Raw genomic sequence first — 17,951 nt, 5'->3', positions numbered from 1 at the left:
GCCCATTAAAAACATGTATAATAATATAATTGATTATAGGAATGCAATGAAATTTATTTGAACTTACTCAAAAATTTTTTGTGACTGAAATCTCTGGGTATCGCTGAAATCCACTTTTTACGAAGTTCTTCGTTTCTTGGGAAGTCAAAAGTTGAGGGCTGTCTGGATAATTTCCTCTGCATTCTTGTATCATGCATGTATACACCACAGTTGATTTCTTTATGTGAACTCATTTGATAACGCAACTGTGAAATATGCTCACACCTAAAATCACATAAAACACAATGTGAATATAAAATATTTCCAACTTATGCAATTGAAAACAGAAAATTATATTTAACCAATAAATGACTATAATACTTACGTTAATTTGTTTTTTCTACAGTGAATTCCAGTAACACTTGCCAATATTCATCTTTTTACATGAGAAACTAATGCCACAAATTCTACTGAGGATTGTTTACTTAATGGTTATTTGTCGGTACTCAATAAAATAAACCTTTTGTTGCATTAAAAATTTAAAAAAATGGATGAATTACTACTAATTTTATTAAAAGCACATGAACAAGCAACACATGTGCATCATTCTTTCCTCGGCAACCACGAGGAAAGAAATTATACAGCCACTTAAAATAATATTGCCAAGTCAATACGGTCTCTATTGCAACGTCCCTTATGGGAGTTGCTTGCCCGGCTCGAAATATCCAGTAACTGGGGGCCTCTTGGTTGAGGGCCAGACCAGCTCCAGGGGGCCTCTCAGTTGAGGGCTGGATCAGCTTGATGTTACGTTACTGCATGTACCTTTAGACGAGGCCAGCTGCTATGTTATTTTCCGTCCAACTCCAGCAATGAAGTTTTTTTTCAATTATGAAGATAAAATAATCTTTCGGTTCCGGACCTGCCGAAAAACAAATTCAGACACTTTAAACTATTTCATTTTGAATAACTATTGGATCATTTTCCCAGCCTAAGGCCAAACGATGTGGGAGCAAGACGGAGAACCGTCCAACTAGAGGGTTTTAGTTTGAATGAACAAAACAAAGGTAGAGAAGAGTTAGCAATAGAGGGAGGAATTTATACACCCATTTTATAAAATTTTAGGACCACACGCCCTAGCAAGGCCTTTTTGCCTCAACAAAAATATCTCATTTGTATACTCATGCGTTAATAAATAATAAACATCACATCAGAAATCTGGCAACATGACACAATCCGAAGAGCTGATCAGACTCTCCCGACTATGTAAACATTAACCAAATAACACAAAGAAATGAAATGTTCCGACGGAGGTCTGCAGCCCCCCGCCGAAAAAAAGTGAGTACAACTCTATGTTTTCCACATAACGAGACTTGCAATAACTCCCAGAGAGGTCCTTTAATGGAAATAAAAATATTTTTCAGGATAAACCCTTAAGCCTCGCCCAACCTATACAGAATTTGAACCAGATCCCTCCACGAAAATAGCGACATCGTCGTCATGAGGGAAATTAATTTATATGGGACATCAGTAGCCCGACCTCTGGCCCGTTCTCGTTCGACAGCCGAAAGACCCCACCCACTGACTAAGCGAACATTCTGGCCCTTACCGGTTTGTCAGCGGGTCCTCGGGTGGTTTCCGGTAACTGAGAGGTCCCTGGGGTCTAAAATAAGAAGGAATTTCCCACATAACGACAAGATCACCATTAACGTAGAGGGATCGGATCCCAATATGTTACACTATGGCAAGAAGCATATTTCATTAATTGTGCCAAGACTGCACCAAACATTGCTATAGGTCTTTTTCACCTATTCATAGAAACCCTGAACAGCGATCGTTTCCACCTGATTTACCTAAGTCACAACTGTGCATGGCAGCCCGTTGACTGGCCTTGCATCTCTAGGAGGTAATGCCTGAGTTTATTATCTTTGGAGACCAGATGACTTTTTTTTCCGAGATCATCTTGGCATAATATACAAAAAATGTCTATTTCCTTGATATATTGGACTGAGAAAAAGTCACCTCTCTCTCTACTGTCCGATCTGGATAACATAATACTCCATTTTCCCTACAGATAAGTAGGGAAATAGTTTAGAGAGATATAGATGGCTTCTTTCTCAGCCAGAGATATCAAGGAAACAGTTATTTTCCGGATATTATGCTGAGGTGAGCTCGGAAAGAAAAGTCATCATGTCTCCGCCAGGACTCAAACCCAGGCCCTCTTGCATACCGGGCAAGCATGCTACCATCTAGAAATGGCCCCCGGGTGGGACGGTTTAGAGAGATATAGATGGCTTCTTTCTCAGCCAGTGATATCAAGGAAACAGTTATTTTCCGGATATTATGCTGAGGTGAGCTCGGAAAGAAAAGTCATCACGTCTCAGCCGGGACTCGAACCCAGGCCCTCTTGCATACCGGGCAAGCATGCTACCATCTACACCACTGGAGACTTTCCTGAAGTTAAGAGAGGCTACTAATGCCTCTACTTCAGCGCCTCACAATACAGTACGTGAAATTAGGAAGGCGGATTCATGTGTCTCCAGTGGTGTAGATGGTAGCATGCTTGCCCGGTATGCAAGAGGGCCTGGGTTCGAGTCCCGGCGGAGACGTGATGACTTTTCTTTCCGAGCTCACCTCAGCATAATATCTGGAAAATAACTGTTTCCAGGGAAATAGTTTTGCATGAGGATGGTAAAACATTATATAAATGTAACATACTACATACATAACATACTGTAGCGCTAAAAGCACAGCAGGTTGAAAATGCAGAATAGTTTTATAACAGTTTTAATTGAAAACATCAATATCTCAGTTTTATTTCTCACACACAAGGCGATAACAACTTCACTATAGGCTTATAATTATAATAGTTTAAAATATTGGTAAAAATAAACAAATTTAAAAATTTTATAAAGCATGTTATACATTCAACATAACAGAGAAGGAAAGTAAATATTCCCAAAACTCATACAAAAATCAGAATTTTACAAGAAAGTTGTAGCAAATTTAATCGCCATAAAAATATAAATCAAAGTAGCAGTTTAAGTACACCAATACAACAGTAGCTAAAAAATTTCAAACCGGTTTTTCCTCCCATGTCACTCATCGAAAATTTAATGTTCTTATGCAGAAACTTTGAGTAGGTATAGGGATTGTGACGATTACAAATATATACACGCGATTTAAATTTTTTGTCAGCGCTCAACTGTATTGAGGACATCCAAGAACTCTCCCGCCAAAATGAGAGGAGTGATAGTAGATGTCAAGAACAATTTTTCCAATGGAGAACAGAATCACAATCTACTTATTAGGGAAATATATGCATGACCCTATTTCAGAAGTTGCCAAAACATGGCAAACCTTGCTCATGTTACGAGGAGCAACAGGGAAATTTCTTCCTGTCAGGCATTTACAGTGATACCTTGGCTAGCAAATTTTTCAGCTAAAAGACTTTATTATTTTTCTGCCTCAGCTAACAAACACTAGCAAAAACATTTTTGTTGATATGGATGACAACCTAACATAAAACAGCAGTCATGAGCAGAATTTTAACATCAATCATCAGGATTAATGTCACTCGAACCAGATTAATTCATGCCCACCTTTGAATCTTCTCTTTCTGGAAGTTTTTAAACCATTTCATGTGAAATGAAAGATTCGGCTAATATAACCCATGTTTTTAGAGCACATTTTCATTTAAATGCAAGACTCTCTTAACATGAAATTAAACAGTCTAAGAGATTATCTTTTCCATCTGCAATGTATCAAACACAGAAATGAGCTGATAAAATCAAGGATGAGGACACCTATGAACTCGACTGGGTCATTTCAACACCAGCTTTAGTATGCTCAAGACTTGGTTGTGCACTTTAGTGTAAAATAAAGATATAAAAAGATCTTCCTGTAAATTCTCATTTATAGAATTTTGAAGCCGTTAGCCTTCGGTCAGTTTTGGTGCCTAAAATTTTCTTTGTGTAGTTTTAGTTTACTAAATTTTATGCTGAGAGCAGCACAAAATGTTTGGAATTTATAGCAGCATATCTGCCAACATTCAAAAAAGGGCCATTATGTGAACTGGAAAAAAAAACCCCACATTTTTTATCCTTTTCTTCAGGCAAAAATTTTTTTAGTGCTTAGAAAATTGTTCTGGCACCTAGATTTTTTTTGTGATTTGTCTAGTTGATATAAAGTATGTGTGTGTGTGTGTGGGGGGAGAAATGGTTTTTTTTTCATTCCCAGGGTTACTTTGGGAATTTGTTTTTGGTGTCAGTAGCTTATATTCTATGTTAATATACAGTTATGCACTGAAAATAGTCATTTGTGACACTAGGTTCCACTGCAAAAATTTTTTTTATTGATGTGTGTACCAGCACCCCCTTTTCATTTTGGCTGTAGAGTTTTTTGGATACCCCCTACATTTTTTATGGCTACAGTCCACAAACACATATATAAACTTTATTGTAGGGATCAAATGAACATTCAATATTCAACCCTTTTTTCAAATATTCAGTTCAGCCAAATGTTTGGTAGGTATTCTGCAGAATATCAGTTCAAAAAATCCCAGGTGCCAGGTTTTCATAGAGACCATAAAATTGCTATTGGCAATACGTTGTCAGATTTCTAAATTGGTGCCTGAGGGTAAGGCTGGCATTACACTATAAAAGTTTGATAAAAGTCCTATTATAAAAGTTGAAAAATACAGCCAATCAGGTCAACGGTTGCATTTTCTAGAATGTAACCAATAACCTTATTTGACATGAAGTTTTTTCCTTCCTTAAAAAATTAACATCTCAAACAATAAATATCTTCACAACATCCAGTCTTCTGTACATCTTGTAATAACCTTACTGGTTAGATTTTTCAAGTTTTATAATAGGACTTTTATCAAACTTTTATAGTGTAATACCGGTCTAACTTAAAATTTTTGGAATTGTTCAGTGTCAGTTGGATTTCGTAAGCAAGTTTACAAATAATGTGTAAATGTCAACATATAGGGGTCCTGGAAAAAAAAAATTTTTTTTTTCCTTCCCGGGAATGAAGAAAGTTTTGGTCCTCTCAGAAATTTGGCTGCCACTTAATATTTTTTTGAAATTTGACAAGCCCCAGTATAAAAGTTAAATTGCTTCTTCGTGGAACAAATGTTATGAAAAACACTAAAAATTTTAGTTTGAACATATCTAATAGGTGCCAAGGTACAGGGCCATCTTAAGAACATCATGGGTCCCCGGGCCAACTGATTTTTTTGAGGCTCCACTTAGAAATTTTCAATGTTATCTTTTATATGTTTATCAAAAAAAAAAAAATGTTAGAATAAATATATGGTTAATAATAGCTCAAAATAGTGCTCTTAATTTCTTCTAAAAATGTATAGAAATTTGTTTTAAAATTTTTCTTTAAACACAGGAAGTGTTTAAAGAAAAATTAATGCTTTTAGTAACATCAAAGTGACATATATTCTACCATTTATTAAATTTAAATATTGACATCAAAGCATTAAAAATTTAGTTTTTTAATGATATTTTTTTGAAAACTAAATTGTTTAACCCTTTACCGATTCTTGAAGGATACTGGGAGGTTCGTGAAAATAACCTATTTTTGCTTTCTGAAATGGACTCGTCCAAACTTTTACCTCTCACCTAATCCCCCATCCTTCCTTCCATTCAGTTCCTATTCATGCCGGCCACAGCGTTGCTGTTCATTTTTTCGTTTCAAGATACCCTGTGGAGACAAATTGTAAACTGAAATCACCCTTCTTTATATAGCATTTTTCTTTTATGTAAAAAGGAGTAGGCACCCAACTCTTTTTTTCTTCATGAAAGACATGTATATATGCATACGAGTTAATTTTATCCCTGTACACGTATACGGGTCCAGCAAAGGTCCGGTTAGTTATTTATTCGTGAGCAGCGGTATATTGCCCTTTCTCTTCAAGATATTCTCGCCAAATCTGCCAATTTTTTTTTCTTTTCTCGATTTTTTTATTTTGTAGAAGTGATTTATTAATATGAATTTTTAATTCAAAAGACAAGTGCTCCCAGATATAAACTTTCGTGTATCTCGATATGAGAACAAATAAGCTTTACCAAAAAAATTTCGGGCCCCATTCCAATTTTACGTTAGCATCAGGAGCGGGAGGGGGTGTATTCGTTGATTTTTAAATTACGAGAAGGGCGACAGTACGAAGCTTGTAAAAACATGAAATTAGGTCCAGCCTGGTGTAATTTTTTTGAGTGGAGTGTCTGTGCTATGCTGACTTTTGACAAAGACAGAGGAGTAAAAATATTGGCAAAATTCTGCCGACAAAAGAGGAATCTAATTTATTTTTGGTTCTGTCCGAGAAATTACGAATAACTGACCTTCTCCCCAGGGCCGCAACTAGATGCTTGGTCACCAGGGCAAGTGAGCGTTTTGGCACCCCTTTGTAATGTTGAAGGTAAGGTTTGAGAATGAAATTTGCTCCCCCTCTGGTCCAGCGCCTGGGACACGAGACCCGCTTGCTCCCCCCAAGTTGCGGCTCTGGTTCTCCCTCTCCATTAAAAAACAAAAAGTGAAGATGTAATGTAATATTTTCGCACACTTGTTGCTGATGATACGTTGAAACTTACAGGCGTACAACTAGGAACATGATCGGAGGCGAGGGGATAAACTTAATTTTTCTGCTTGCAAAGTTGCAAAAAGTGCGTATGCGCAGTATATCTCCTTGAAAAATTTCACCCTGCTACTGTGCCTCTAGTTCCAACTATATTGAACTTCCTCCCTCCAACTCTCCTTATGATTGGGGGGGGGGGGGTGATACGGAAGGACATTATGTTTACCCATGCATACAAAAGCGACATGAGATATTCACAAATATACGGATAATCATTCAATCGTAATTCAACCTCCCTCCTCCCAACTGTGGCTGTCTTGCATTTTCAGTGTATCTGCAGAATTTTCTTGAGGGGGTAGGGGTTCAAAATTTTTTCCTTCTGGGGGGGGGGGTGGTTTAACGTTTTTTCCTGCAAAATAACACTATAATCTTGTAATCTTGGTTTGAAAGGAGAAATTAGAACCTCAATATCCCCCCCCCGAGTACGTCAATGATCTATGCTTATGCTTGTGATAAAAAGTAATCAGAAAGGGAATCCCTTTCTTATTGGTTAAAATAGCATATAAAAAGGTATTTAGTTTCGATATAGCATTTTTTTTACCGAAATAATTTTTTTCTAATTTTTGGTTGACTTGGAGGAGGGAATACGAACCCTCTGTGCACGCCTCTGCTTTATGACCATATATTATCCACTATCCTATCTCCTTATAGCTATGATATACGTGTACTTCGTAACTATATACTTGCTGTCGGAACTTTCAATTGGAGAATCGGATTCACCTGAATCCTCATCAAACAAAATACAACGAATTTCTTCATACACAAGACTTTCTTTAGTTATTTTCCAAATCGAAAGTGATGCTTGAAATCGATAATTGCACAAGAGAAAAAGAGGTAAAATCATTCTGTGGAAGTAATCCCCTGAACAAATTACAGCCGTGCCTTTTTTGCTCACGTTGACTGTCTTCTTATCAATAATTCTAACCCCAGTTGGTAGTAAACGCAGATGTTTATCAAAACGCTAGATCCGTAGAAAATGAGGAAGTCTCATGCTCAGATACTACTACAATCAGGCAACAATCAGAGGCGTATTTACTGGTTTGCCTCCCTTCTCCCATTCTATTCTAATATTCTTGACCACTTATATTCCTAGAATTCACCACCCTGGGAAATATCCATCTTGGACTCCCGCTCCTGTGAAAACGCTTGTGTCTGTAAATCAGTAAATCACACTTTGGGCCACTCGCCATGCTGGCATACTGTTTTGGTCATTCACGTGCTCACACAATCTCTACGTTCCCCCTTTTTGTTCACTCACATGATAGCATACGCTCTATGTCACGATTTTGATCACTCACTGACCTGGTTAGTCGCTCTTTAGGTTACTTTATGGTCATCCACATGCTTGCACCCGATCAAGGTCACGATTTTGATCGCTCATTGACCAGGTCCCTCGCTATGTAGTTCTTTGCTTGGTCATTAACATGCTTGCACCAGTTCTAGGTCAGGCTTTTGATCGCTCACCGACCTGGGGTCACTTGCTCTCTTTTGGTCATCCACGTACTTGCACACGCTCTAAGTCAGAGTTTCACAATTCCCAGGCACCAGGTCACTATGACAAATATAGAAATTTGGCATTGGTGCCTAAAATGTTATATGTTTGATTGCTAAATTGAAGTGTCAGGATAACAAAGTTTTTGGTAATTATGTCAGTGTGTCTACCAACATGGACAAGGGTTGCTGAGTCCTAGATAAACTGAAAAAAGGCATTATTTTCAAAATAAAGCCATCATTTAAAAAAAAAAAAAATGCTTGGATCCTATGAAATTTGGTTGGCATTTAAATTATTTTTTGATTTTTCAAGCCCTGACTAGGTCACTCAATCTCTAGGCAGAAACTGATTTATGATTTTGCCACTCTTCTCACATTCTACTAATTTTCGCGGCCACTCATTCCTCAAACTTGTCGCCCTTTGCTATAGCTCGCTAGGCCCCCCTGTAACAATGTGTTTTTCCCCACACATTCTTTATTTCGGTGTTTTTTTATCATTGCACGGCCATTTTATGCACAAAAATGGGCATAATTGAGCCTGTGCAGTCTGGTGACAAATCCTGAAGGCAGCCATGTCCCACTAGGAAATCAAATCGTATTGCTAGAGGTTTGTGTACTAACCTCTCAACTAACAATCAAAAACCTTAGTAATACGCTAAAGAAATAAAACAACATTTGCAAAATTGTGCACAAAATGAAATATAATACTATCACGGGCTCAGTTCATGTGCATGTTAATGTCCCTTTGCAACATGCCCTTATGTTTTTATACACAAAAAAACATGCCGTAATTTTTTTGCTTTTTACAAATTTTTCTTTATTGCTTTTACAGTCCTAGTAAATAATATCGGTTGGCGATTAGTCATGTTTATCCAAACATAGGTTTTCTTTGTGTGAACTGAAAATATGCGTATTGATGACCGGGGCCGCAACTGGGGGGGGGGGGGGAGCAGGCGGAACTGGTGCCCCGGACAGGAGTGGGCGCTAATTTTTGCGGCTTGATTTTCCAACCCCCAGAATCACAACAAAGTGCTTTTATACATTTTTGTTACTAAAATTGCCACCCCCCCCTCAAATTTTCCGTATGGGGCAGCTGCCTCTCCCTAACGCATGATCCAAATATATGACCATTAGAAAAAGTAACAGAACTTGCGAAGCATATGGCCGTTAGGAAAAGAGTCTCAAGATTGCGAACGTTTTCAAACAGGACCGTTCCCAGTTTCCTAGTAAAAATTCATTTCAGCTTGTGTAGAGAATCTTTTCATGTTTTTCATTCGATACGAGGGACATCATCCCCATAACAATAATTGTTACAAAAGTACATTAAAATTCATTTTCACTTCTAAAAATCTTATTGGGGAGTAAAAAAATAATTCTCCGAATTTTGGGGAAAGGAAAGTTCTTTTCATGAGAGTATCGACATAATTGTAATAAAAAAGAATAAAAAATTTTCTGAAAATTTCAGAAGATGGAGGCTTTCAGAAGTTCAGTACGGATAACATTACACAAATGACACCGAACTTTCAGAAATCTAACAATGTTCCAATAAATAAATTGCCAGGATTTTGTTCAGATAGAGCACCTGTTATGACATTCTCAATAAATTGTGTTGGTATGAAACTAATAAAACAAAATTATTTGATGCTGCGTGTCCTTTTTTTTGCACACAAGCTGGCTCTAATTGTAAGTCAAGTTCCAGGAAAACGTAACAATCGCAAAAGTACAAGGTACCATAAATTCTAAATATCTAAACAATAAAATTTAACACATCTTGATAATTTTAAAATTCTGTTCCCAAAATTATTTCACCAACGTCTTGGGTAAAAACATGATAGTGTAACCTCTCATTTTGTTGTATTGTTGCAAACAACAGTCAGCTTTATCGAAGTGGAGCTTCCGAAATCCAACTGATGGGGCGTATATGCTTGTCTTTCTCGTTCCCGCCTCTGACAACAGCTGTCAATCAACCCTCCCTGCCCTTTCACAAAAATGTCTTATATACCCATACCCCCCATCTCGGCCGGCTACAGGCGGTTTGCACGTAGAGCCGTCTACGGCCGGATTGGTTTTTATAGAGTTAAAAAAAGGAATTTCAATGGTCTAAAATGTTATTCAAAACTTTGAATCAAAAAAGTACCAATTACATTTATAATCATAATGAATTTTAGGGAAACTAATATTCAGCCACCAAATATTTGGCCAAGTTACTATATATTAGTTGCACATCTCTACTTCATTCTTTATCAATATCTATATGGTGCAAGGGTCAGTCCAGAGTTCTTTTGAAGAGTCCCATTTTTGTGAATATTTTCCATATTTTCGCAAAAGGAACATTAAGTTTTTGGGAAGCCAAATAGTTTAGTTTATCTTTATCGCAAAAGAAATGCAGAAAATCTATAGTATCATTAATTTGAATTATGAGAAGGGTCTGCTTTTTAGATCCAGAATTTTAATGAACCCAAATTTTAACTGGACTGATCCATGCGATTCGCTGGAGCTGCACGTACCAAGCACTCTAAATCAAAATTGCTTAAAAGTTGGGATATTTTCACCCTAATCAATGATGGTAGCTCAGCCAACGCTGAATGTTGCATAATTAAGTCACTTTTACGCAGCAAAAGTTCTCTGGTCTTCGCAATTCTAAACTGAGTCCTTAACCAAGTAGAATATTCAACATATGGTTTGATATAAATAGTTTTGATACTAGAAACTGGTTTATTACTAACATTTGTAAGAATATTGGCTAATTTATTTTCATCATCCTCTTGCAAAAAATTACTCAAAGAAATACGACTTTCTCCCAAATAATGATGTTGCATTTTGAATACTTCCCTCTGGTATCTACGCAAATCATTGTTACAGTAAATGCTAGGTATATCTGATGTACGATTAAATATTACAGCACATTTGATCATACTTTTACGAAAACTCTCCTCAGAGCAGCAGAAAACAGTTTGCTTATTGATATTTTCTACCTTAAAATCAGCATTCTTTTTCATTAAAAAGATCATACCCTTGAACCAACTACTCCTAGCTGCAATATGCAAAACTGTCTCGCCACAGTTATTACAAACATTTACCTTAGCACCATACTTTATAAGCAACTTAGCCATTCTTAAATTACGGGATTCAACAGCTTTGTGAAGAGGAGATGTCTGATTATCATCCAATGCATTTACATCACAACCTACTTGCAATAAAAATTCTATTATTTTGACTCCCATGAAACGGGATATGTGGACAAGTGCTACATGTAAACACGTAGCTCCATTTCTATCCTTGAAACTGATATTAGCTCCTGATTCAATAAGATATTTAGTTACATCAAAACTGCTGTTTTCTATTGCTAATATTAAAGGAAAATTGTCAGAGCGATCTTTAGAATTTACATCAGCACCTGCAGCAACAAGCCGTGCAATCATTTCCAAATTATCATTCTCCACTGCCAAATGCAATGCCGTTTCACCACCTGATCTATTAGGAGTATTTGGGTCCGCTCCTGAATTTAAGAGAGCATCAACTTTATGTATGTCATTTTGATGGGCAGCTACATGAAGAGGTGTATTTCCATGATGATCCAAAACATGCAAATTACACCCAGTTTTTAATAGTAATGTCAATATATCTATGCTAATTGTTTTGACAGCAGCTCGATGCAGAGAAGTGACTCCTTCAATATTTGAAGTGTTGATATTGGCATGCGATTCCAGAAGACATTGCAATAAACCAATATGATTTTTTTCCACTGCCATAAGCAAAGGGAAATTACCTAAATTATCTATTGCATCAACATTAGCTCCTGATGCAATGAGACTTGCAATCATGTCAAGATTGCAATTTTCCACGGCTAAATGCAAAGCGGTTCTTTTTAACCAACTAACTGCATTTGGATCAATTCCAGACTTCAACAATGCTTTGACTCTATACAAATTGTTCTGTCGAGCAGCTATAAGTAGAGGATTTTCACCAGGATCTGATAAGCAAACATCACAACCAGCATTCAACAGGCATTTCACAACTTCGGTCTTGGGTAAACACAGTCTATAGTAAAGCTGATGATTCCCTCGTAAAGAAGCAATATCATATCTATTTGGTATATGTCTTGCATCAGTTAAGTATGAATTCTTTCTAACAAGATCTTGTAACGTACCAAAACTGTTATCACCGACTGTTTTAAGCGAAGAAAATATAGCTGTATCCACTGAATTCATAGAAGCATTTGCAGCAACAAGACGTGCTACAATATCGAGACTACATTCCTTAATTGCCATATCTAGAGGCTTCGTCTCATTTAACGAACTCGTGGCATTTGGATCTGCTTCAGCTTCCAAGAGAAGATCTACCATAGGCAAGTTATTATTAGAAATTGCATAATGTATAGGATGCATTCCTAATGTATTTACACAATCAACTTGAGCTCCTGCAGTTACCAAAGCTTTAGCTATGTCTACATTGTTATTTTTAACTGCAGTGTGTAATGGACTAGGCTTCCCAAAGAAGTCATCTTGATAACGATCAACAGCATCATGTTCAATTAATAATTGGACTAAATCAAGTCTATTTTTTTCCACAGCACAATATAAAGGAGTACTTCCAGTTCCATCAACGGAATGAATCCTTGCACCATATTTAATCAATGTTTCCGCTATATCTACATTTTCTACCAAGTGCAAAGGAGTTGAATCACACCAAGTAACATTGACATTTGCTCCCGATTTTATTAACAGTTTCACAATGTCCAAGCGTTGTTTTAGTACAGCTGCAAAGATGGGGTAAATGCCATTTCTATCGGGCACATTAGCTCTATAAAACCCTTCTTTTAAAGATGCTTCCAAAATGTCCATGTCATAATTTTCTATCAACGAAGTCGTCGGGGGACCACGACCAAATATTGATTCCGCAAGTTTTCTAATCTTAGCCCGAGAATGAGCCATGACAAATAGAGAATAGAACAGTAATATATAAGAAAGTTAGTATTCGTTGATTTTCTCACTCATCTGTAACTGTTTCCATTCATTACTTTTACACAGATCCAGTTACAACAGACGCAACCTGTTTGTTTTATTCACCTAAGCAATGCAACTGGACACCGACGCATCAGTTTTTGAGTTTCCTGTTCCCACTGGTCTCCAATGTTAGATGATATGATAGTTATGCTTTAACGGCCACATCTGGTATAAATCACAAAGAGAGGATAAAATCATAATTATACGCATAGGAAAGTGATCTCATAGGAAAAGTGAATCTCAGATATGCACGAAGATGGGCACGCCGGACACGATGCTACGAATTTGAGTTATACACAGGATAAGGATGCCTTTGTAACGGCCAGCACCTCAACACCGATGCCTCTTCTTATCGTAGGTAACTTCTTTTGCTATGCCACTGCATTAGCAGGGCTTTCCTGTCATTCACGATTTTTTCCTTGTCAGATGGTCTTATGTTTAGACCGAGTCTAAAAGCAACACGTTCGTCTACATCTGCAGGCTCGTGTAGGCACATTTGGCAGCGTGACAATTCTGGATAGTGTAATAGTATGTGTTCTATGGTTTCCTCGTTCATCCTGCAGAGAGGGTATGTAGCGTCCATGTTCACGGTGAACTTAGCAAGACGGTGGTTTGTCTCCAGTGAGCGAGTGCGAGCTTTGAAGAAAAGTGTTGATGAAAGAGATCCATCATACGCGCTCTCCCAGGAATAGGCTAACTTCCTGCAATAGTAGTTCAATGATGATTTCTTTAGTACTTCCTGCCTCCACAATTCGTGGGCCTTCTTGCGAATCGATGTTTTAATTGCTCGACCTGGTCGCTGGATGCTTTGCAGCACTGGCGTGTTAAGATACTTTTTACCAAGGAAGTTGGTCCTACGCCACCAGGATGTACTTTGGAGGCAATAGAAAGAGTAGATGAAAAGTTTTTTCACCACTACGATCGTCCAGTGACCATGGCCCCCACAACCTGAAGCAGGGCCCCCTTTATGATGAATTTATAGCGTGAAAAAACAAAAAAATGATTAAAATTCTCCCGAGCCCTGTCAGCCCACCCCTTGTGGGGGCCATGCCAGTGACCAAAGTCGGGAGACGTATGATAGTTTTGATCTTGCTTCCCTTGCTTCAAAGGTGGAAATACCAATTTCACCCTGAATTGCGCACGTTGCTGCGAGTGAGGTCTGAGCAGCTTCCAGAGCCGTTCTGGTTGTTTGGTCCAGGACCAGAACTGCATCTGCACAAGAAAGAGATGGTACCGCCACGGCCTTCCATAAAAGTCTGGCAACCTCATATGTGTTATAGGAGTAGAGTGCTCTACTTTTGATGAGCCCCTGGAATTTTAAGGCTTTTGTGGTTAGATCCCGGTTGTGGGTCTTCCATATTCCCGGGCCAGCACTGATCCAGCACTAACTCCAAGATATTTGTATTCATTGCAATTAATTGAAAATTAATTCTTTTTGCTGACTCCTTCTTCTGAACTAATTATACAAACAATTATGAACTTTTCACAGAAACTCAGATAAACTCCTTTGTTGGTGAAAGCAACTTTCCATCTTTTTCATTAACTGTGGTTAGCAAAGTAATGCAGTAGCAATGTCACATTATTGAATGGGAAGACAATAAATGAAATTTAAACAAATATTACGCAATGAAAAATTAATTTATCCTGATTTCAAATTTTCTATATCAAATAATAAATAATTTCGACATAATTTGAAACAATAATTCGATTTGGTTATATGGATCGTTAACATCAAGTGTAGATGCTATTTTAATTGTTATTTTTGTCTAGCTTTTTCTCTGTATTATTAAAAATTTGCCATTGAATTAAAGTGAAAAAAACCGCGTAGAATGAAATTCTCTTATATCAGCTTTGGGTTGCCATAATTAATTTTTTAATTTAATAAATAAATATATTTGCACCTATTTGGCCGATATACTTCGTTCTTTTTATCTTTCTTTCAGGTCAAAAGAAATAAGAAGATTTACGTGTATCGCAAGAGCAAAGATGTCATAGGGTCGAGAGCATTTTACTAGCTTTTAGCTATTGCTCTCTTCCCTGTCCCAGCTTTCTTCACCATATTATGAATTAACTATTTTCTACCGTGTCTATTCAAACATTTTTTTTTCTCTTTGCATTTTCTGTCAAATATTGTAAAATATGTAATTTGATTGTAAACTCTAATTTGTATAGTATTATTGAAATTGACTGGGGACAAATAAATTATGTTATGTTGCAGGGATCTACAGTGATGTGTCCAAGGTGGAAGGTTGTTTCATTGGATCTGGGAGCGAGATCTTCAGTACTGACCAGAAGCATAATTTTACATTTGCCTGCGGAAAACTGCAACCCCTGTAGCCCCCATTACCGAAAGTTGTATTCTTCTTCTTCAATTATACAGGGCTTTATGCCTTCGAGCCATCCCCTGTTTGAGAAAAATATTCCAAAAGCATAGGGAATGTCTAAGGTGACCATATTTCCTCGAGATAAATACGGGACATCGCCAATTATAAACAAAAATGACGCCAAATCCGAACAAAGTTGCCAAATATTGGCGAAATTACGGAAAAATCACAATGGCGGGAAATGAAGCATTACTACAAATTGCAGAGGTTTAAAATGAATTCCACGAGAAACAAACCGTTCTCCAAGACAAATGTGGGAGATTAATATTCTCATTTATAGTTGTAATTATCACAATTTTATTTTTTGAGTTGAAAAATAATTTCAATCTTTGACTTCAATAAGGAATAAAAATTCAAATAGACTTCGTGTAAAATACGGGAAAAACCGGAACACTTTTGCCAAAAAGTCGGGACGGCCAAAAATACAGAAAATACCAGGGCTGTCCCAGGAAATACGGGCCGTATGGTCACCCTAGGCATGTCAAAAAATATACTAGCAGAAAGCAACCGTCAACACAGAAAAAGTAGTAATTAAAACATTTTTTTATCTTCTCTCTTCTTGAGAAAGATAGAGGGAAAAAAAACACGACAAAAGAGCCAGACAAACGCAGATGTTATATGAGATGAAGAAGTCTTCAGGTTTAGGGGACGATGCTAAGCCTCTTATAAATGATATAATGACATGGAGTCCGTGTGTGTAAACAAAACTGAACCAAACAACACACACACCACTGAAAGGGAGAAAAAAAAACAAAAGGCACAAACGAGAGAGAGAGAAAAAAACTCACGAGAAACATTGACTATGGGTGACAAAATTCTCAAAGCAACTTATAATAATCTCAGGCTTGCCTGAACAGAATTCAGACAAACAACTAAGTGGTGGGGAAAGAGAACTAAAGGTCGAGAAACGTACACGAGAATCTGATACAAGAAAACAAAAAGTGAGAGGATGTTTCAGGTACATTACACTGTAGACATAGAGGGTTAGCCACTTTCCTAATATGATGGAGGTAATCGTATATATTATTACAAAAGGTATCGGCTATTACAAATGAGTTTGTAAAACACACATTCCAACCTTCTACTCGAAAAGAGAAGTTCTGGCAGCAGTTATAGAAAGAGTTAAACTCAGGAATACAGTCGACCCCCCCCCCCATATTCGCGGTTTTTTTTTTTTTTCGTCAACACTAGCAATCGTCATTCATGTGTCTTGTTTACAAAATTTCAGTTGTAAATGTTTAGGATGGCTCATTTTTCTAATACTACTGATAACGTTTCAAAAAGACAAAAAAATTGAAAACTTTACAAAAAAAAAATTGATATATTGCTTATGTATGCTTGTGGAGAAAGTAAATCAATTGCTGTTTTTGCCCGCCATTATGCAATCAACGAATCTACGGTGAGATATCAAGAAAAAGGAATCTGAAATTCAATCAGCCGAGGCTGTAGCTGCACCTATGGCAGCGAAAACTTTGCATTGCCTACGGGACCCATGTGTTTCTCATAGAGAAAATTCTGTTTTTGTGGGTCAAGACTGCCACAGAAAAGGTATTCCAATTGATCGTAATATTATAAATTAAAAGGAGAAAAAATTTTACTCTTCTGTAAAGGAAAGAGCTGGTGAAACGTCTATTTCATCAGAACTTTATGCAAGTAAAGGTTGATTTCATAGGTTTAAGAAACGATGTGGATTACGCAATGTAAAAAATCACTTACGATCAAGCCTCTGCCGACCAGGTGGCAGCTAGAAAATTTCCAAGGAAATTATAAAAGACATTGTCACGTTAGCGAAACAGGTGAGGGAAGAAGGGTTCAATGATATGGATATAGAAGAAAATGAACAACCAAAAATTAATAGCAATTCAGAGACATTAACCGAAGAGGAATTAATGGAGCTGAGTGACTGCTCCTGAAACTGTACCAGATGAAGAAGATCAAGATAAAGAAGTAAAGACCAGTTCAACATATGTAACATAGTGGAAGGTCTGCGCAAATTTAAATCAGCAATAGATTATTTTCATGACATAGATCCTTCTATGGTATGTGCTTCACATGTAGAAAAATTAGTAGAGTAAGTCTTATATCAAAACATACTTCATGATATGAAGAAGAAACGGGAAACAGAAATGACAATGTTCTTTCAAGGAAACATCTCCACCCTCTTTTACATATCCTTTCTACCCCCTGCGTCACACTGCTCTTTTCCTAATGTTCAATAAAAGAGATATACAAAAAAAAACCTATGGTTTCGGTTATTCGCGGATTTCCGTATTCGCGGTCACCCCATGAACGTAACCCCCGCGAATACGGGGGGGGGGGGCGACTGTAGATAAGAAAAGAGCATTACGGTTATTTTCCCGAATGTCTTCCACATAAAGGCTAGAGGGGAGTAGATCAACAGTGGAAGAAGCTATAGTTCGATACATGATTGGCAATACCCGAATG

General features: G+C 37.3%; 1 protein-coding gene, 1 long non-coding RNA gene and 1 other non-coding gene across 3 annotated transcripts in view; all 3 read right to left on the bottom strand.

Annotated features, from left to right (window-relative positions):
- The window catches only part of LOC149074189 (uncharacterized), a 29,706-nt gene extending 27,077 nt beyond the window's left edge, over window positions 1-2,629 (bottom strand). The window contains exons 1-2 of the long non-coding RNA XR_016194427.1: window positions 365-2,629; window positions 68-264 (exon numbers count right to left, since the gene is read on the bottom strand). This is a non-coding gene — a long non-coding RNA (uncharacterized LOC149074189). The remainder of the gene's footprint in view (window positions 1-67; window positions 265-364) is intronic.
- On the bottom strand, window positions 2,353-2,426 carry TRNAT-GGU (transfer RNA threonine (anticodon GGU)). The gene has a single exon. It is a non-coding gene; the product is annotated as a tRNA-Thr (tRNA).
- Window positions 2,630-2,631: 2 nt separating the features above from the next.
- LOC149074188 (uncharacterized) lies at window positions 2,632-13,387 on the bottom strand. Its single transcript, XM_089246736.1, has one exon. It carries the CDS (start codon window positions 13,048-13,050, stop codon window positions 10,582-10,584), a length of 2,469 nt encoding a protein of 822 aa, XP_089102862.1. The 5' UTR covers window positions 13,051-13,387; the 3' UTR covers window positions 2,632-10,581.
- Window positions 13,388-17,951: the final 4,564 nt, after the last annotated feature.

The sequence above is a fragment of the Pholcus phalangioides genome, unplaced genomic scaffold (assembly GCF_987345545.1).
Source record: "Pholcus phalangioides strain wild (caught in Gottingen) unplaced genomic scaffold, Ppha-v1.0 ptg000017l_1, whole genome shotgun sequence".
In the NCBI taxonomy this organism is placed as follows: domain Eukaryota; kingdom Metazoa; phylum Arthropoda; class Arachnida; order Araneae; family Pholcidae; genus Pholcus; species Pholcus phalangioides.
This window is presented reverse-complemented; position numbering and strand designations above follow the sequence as displayed.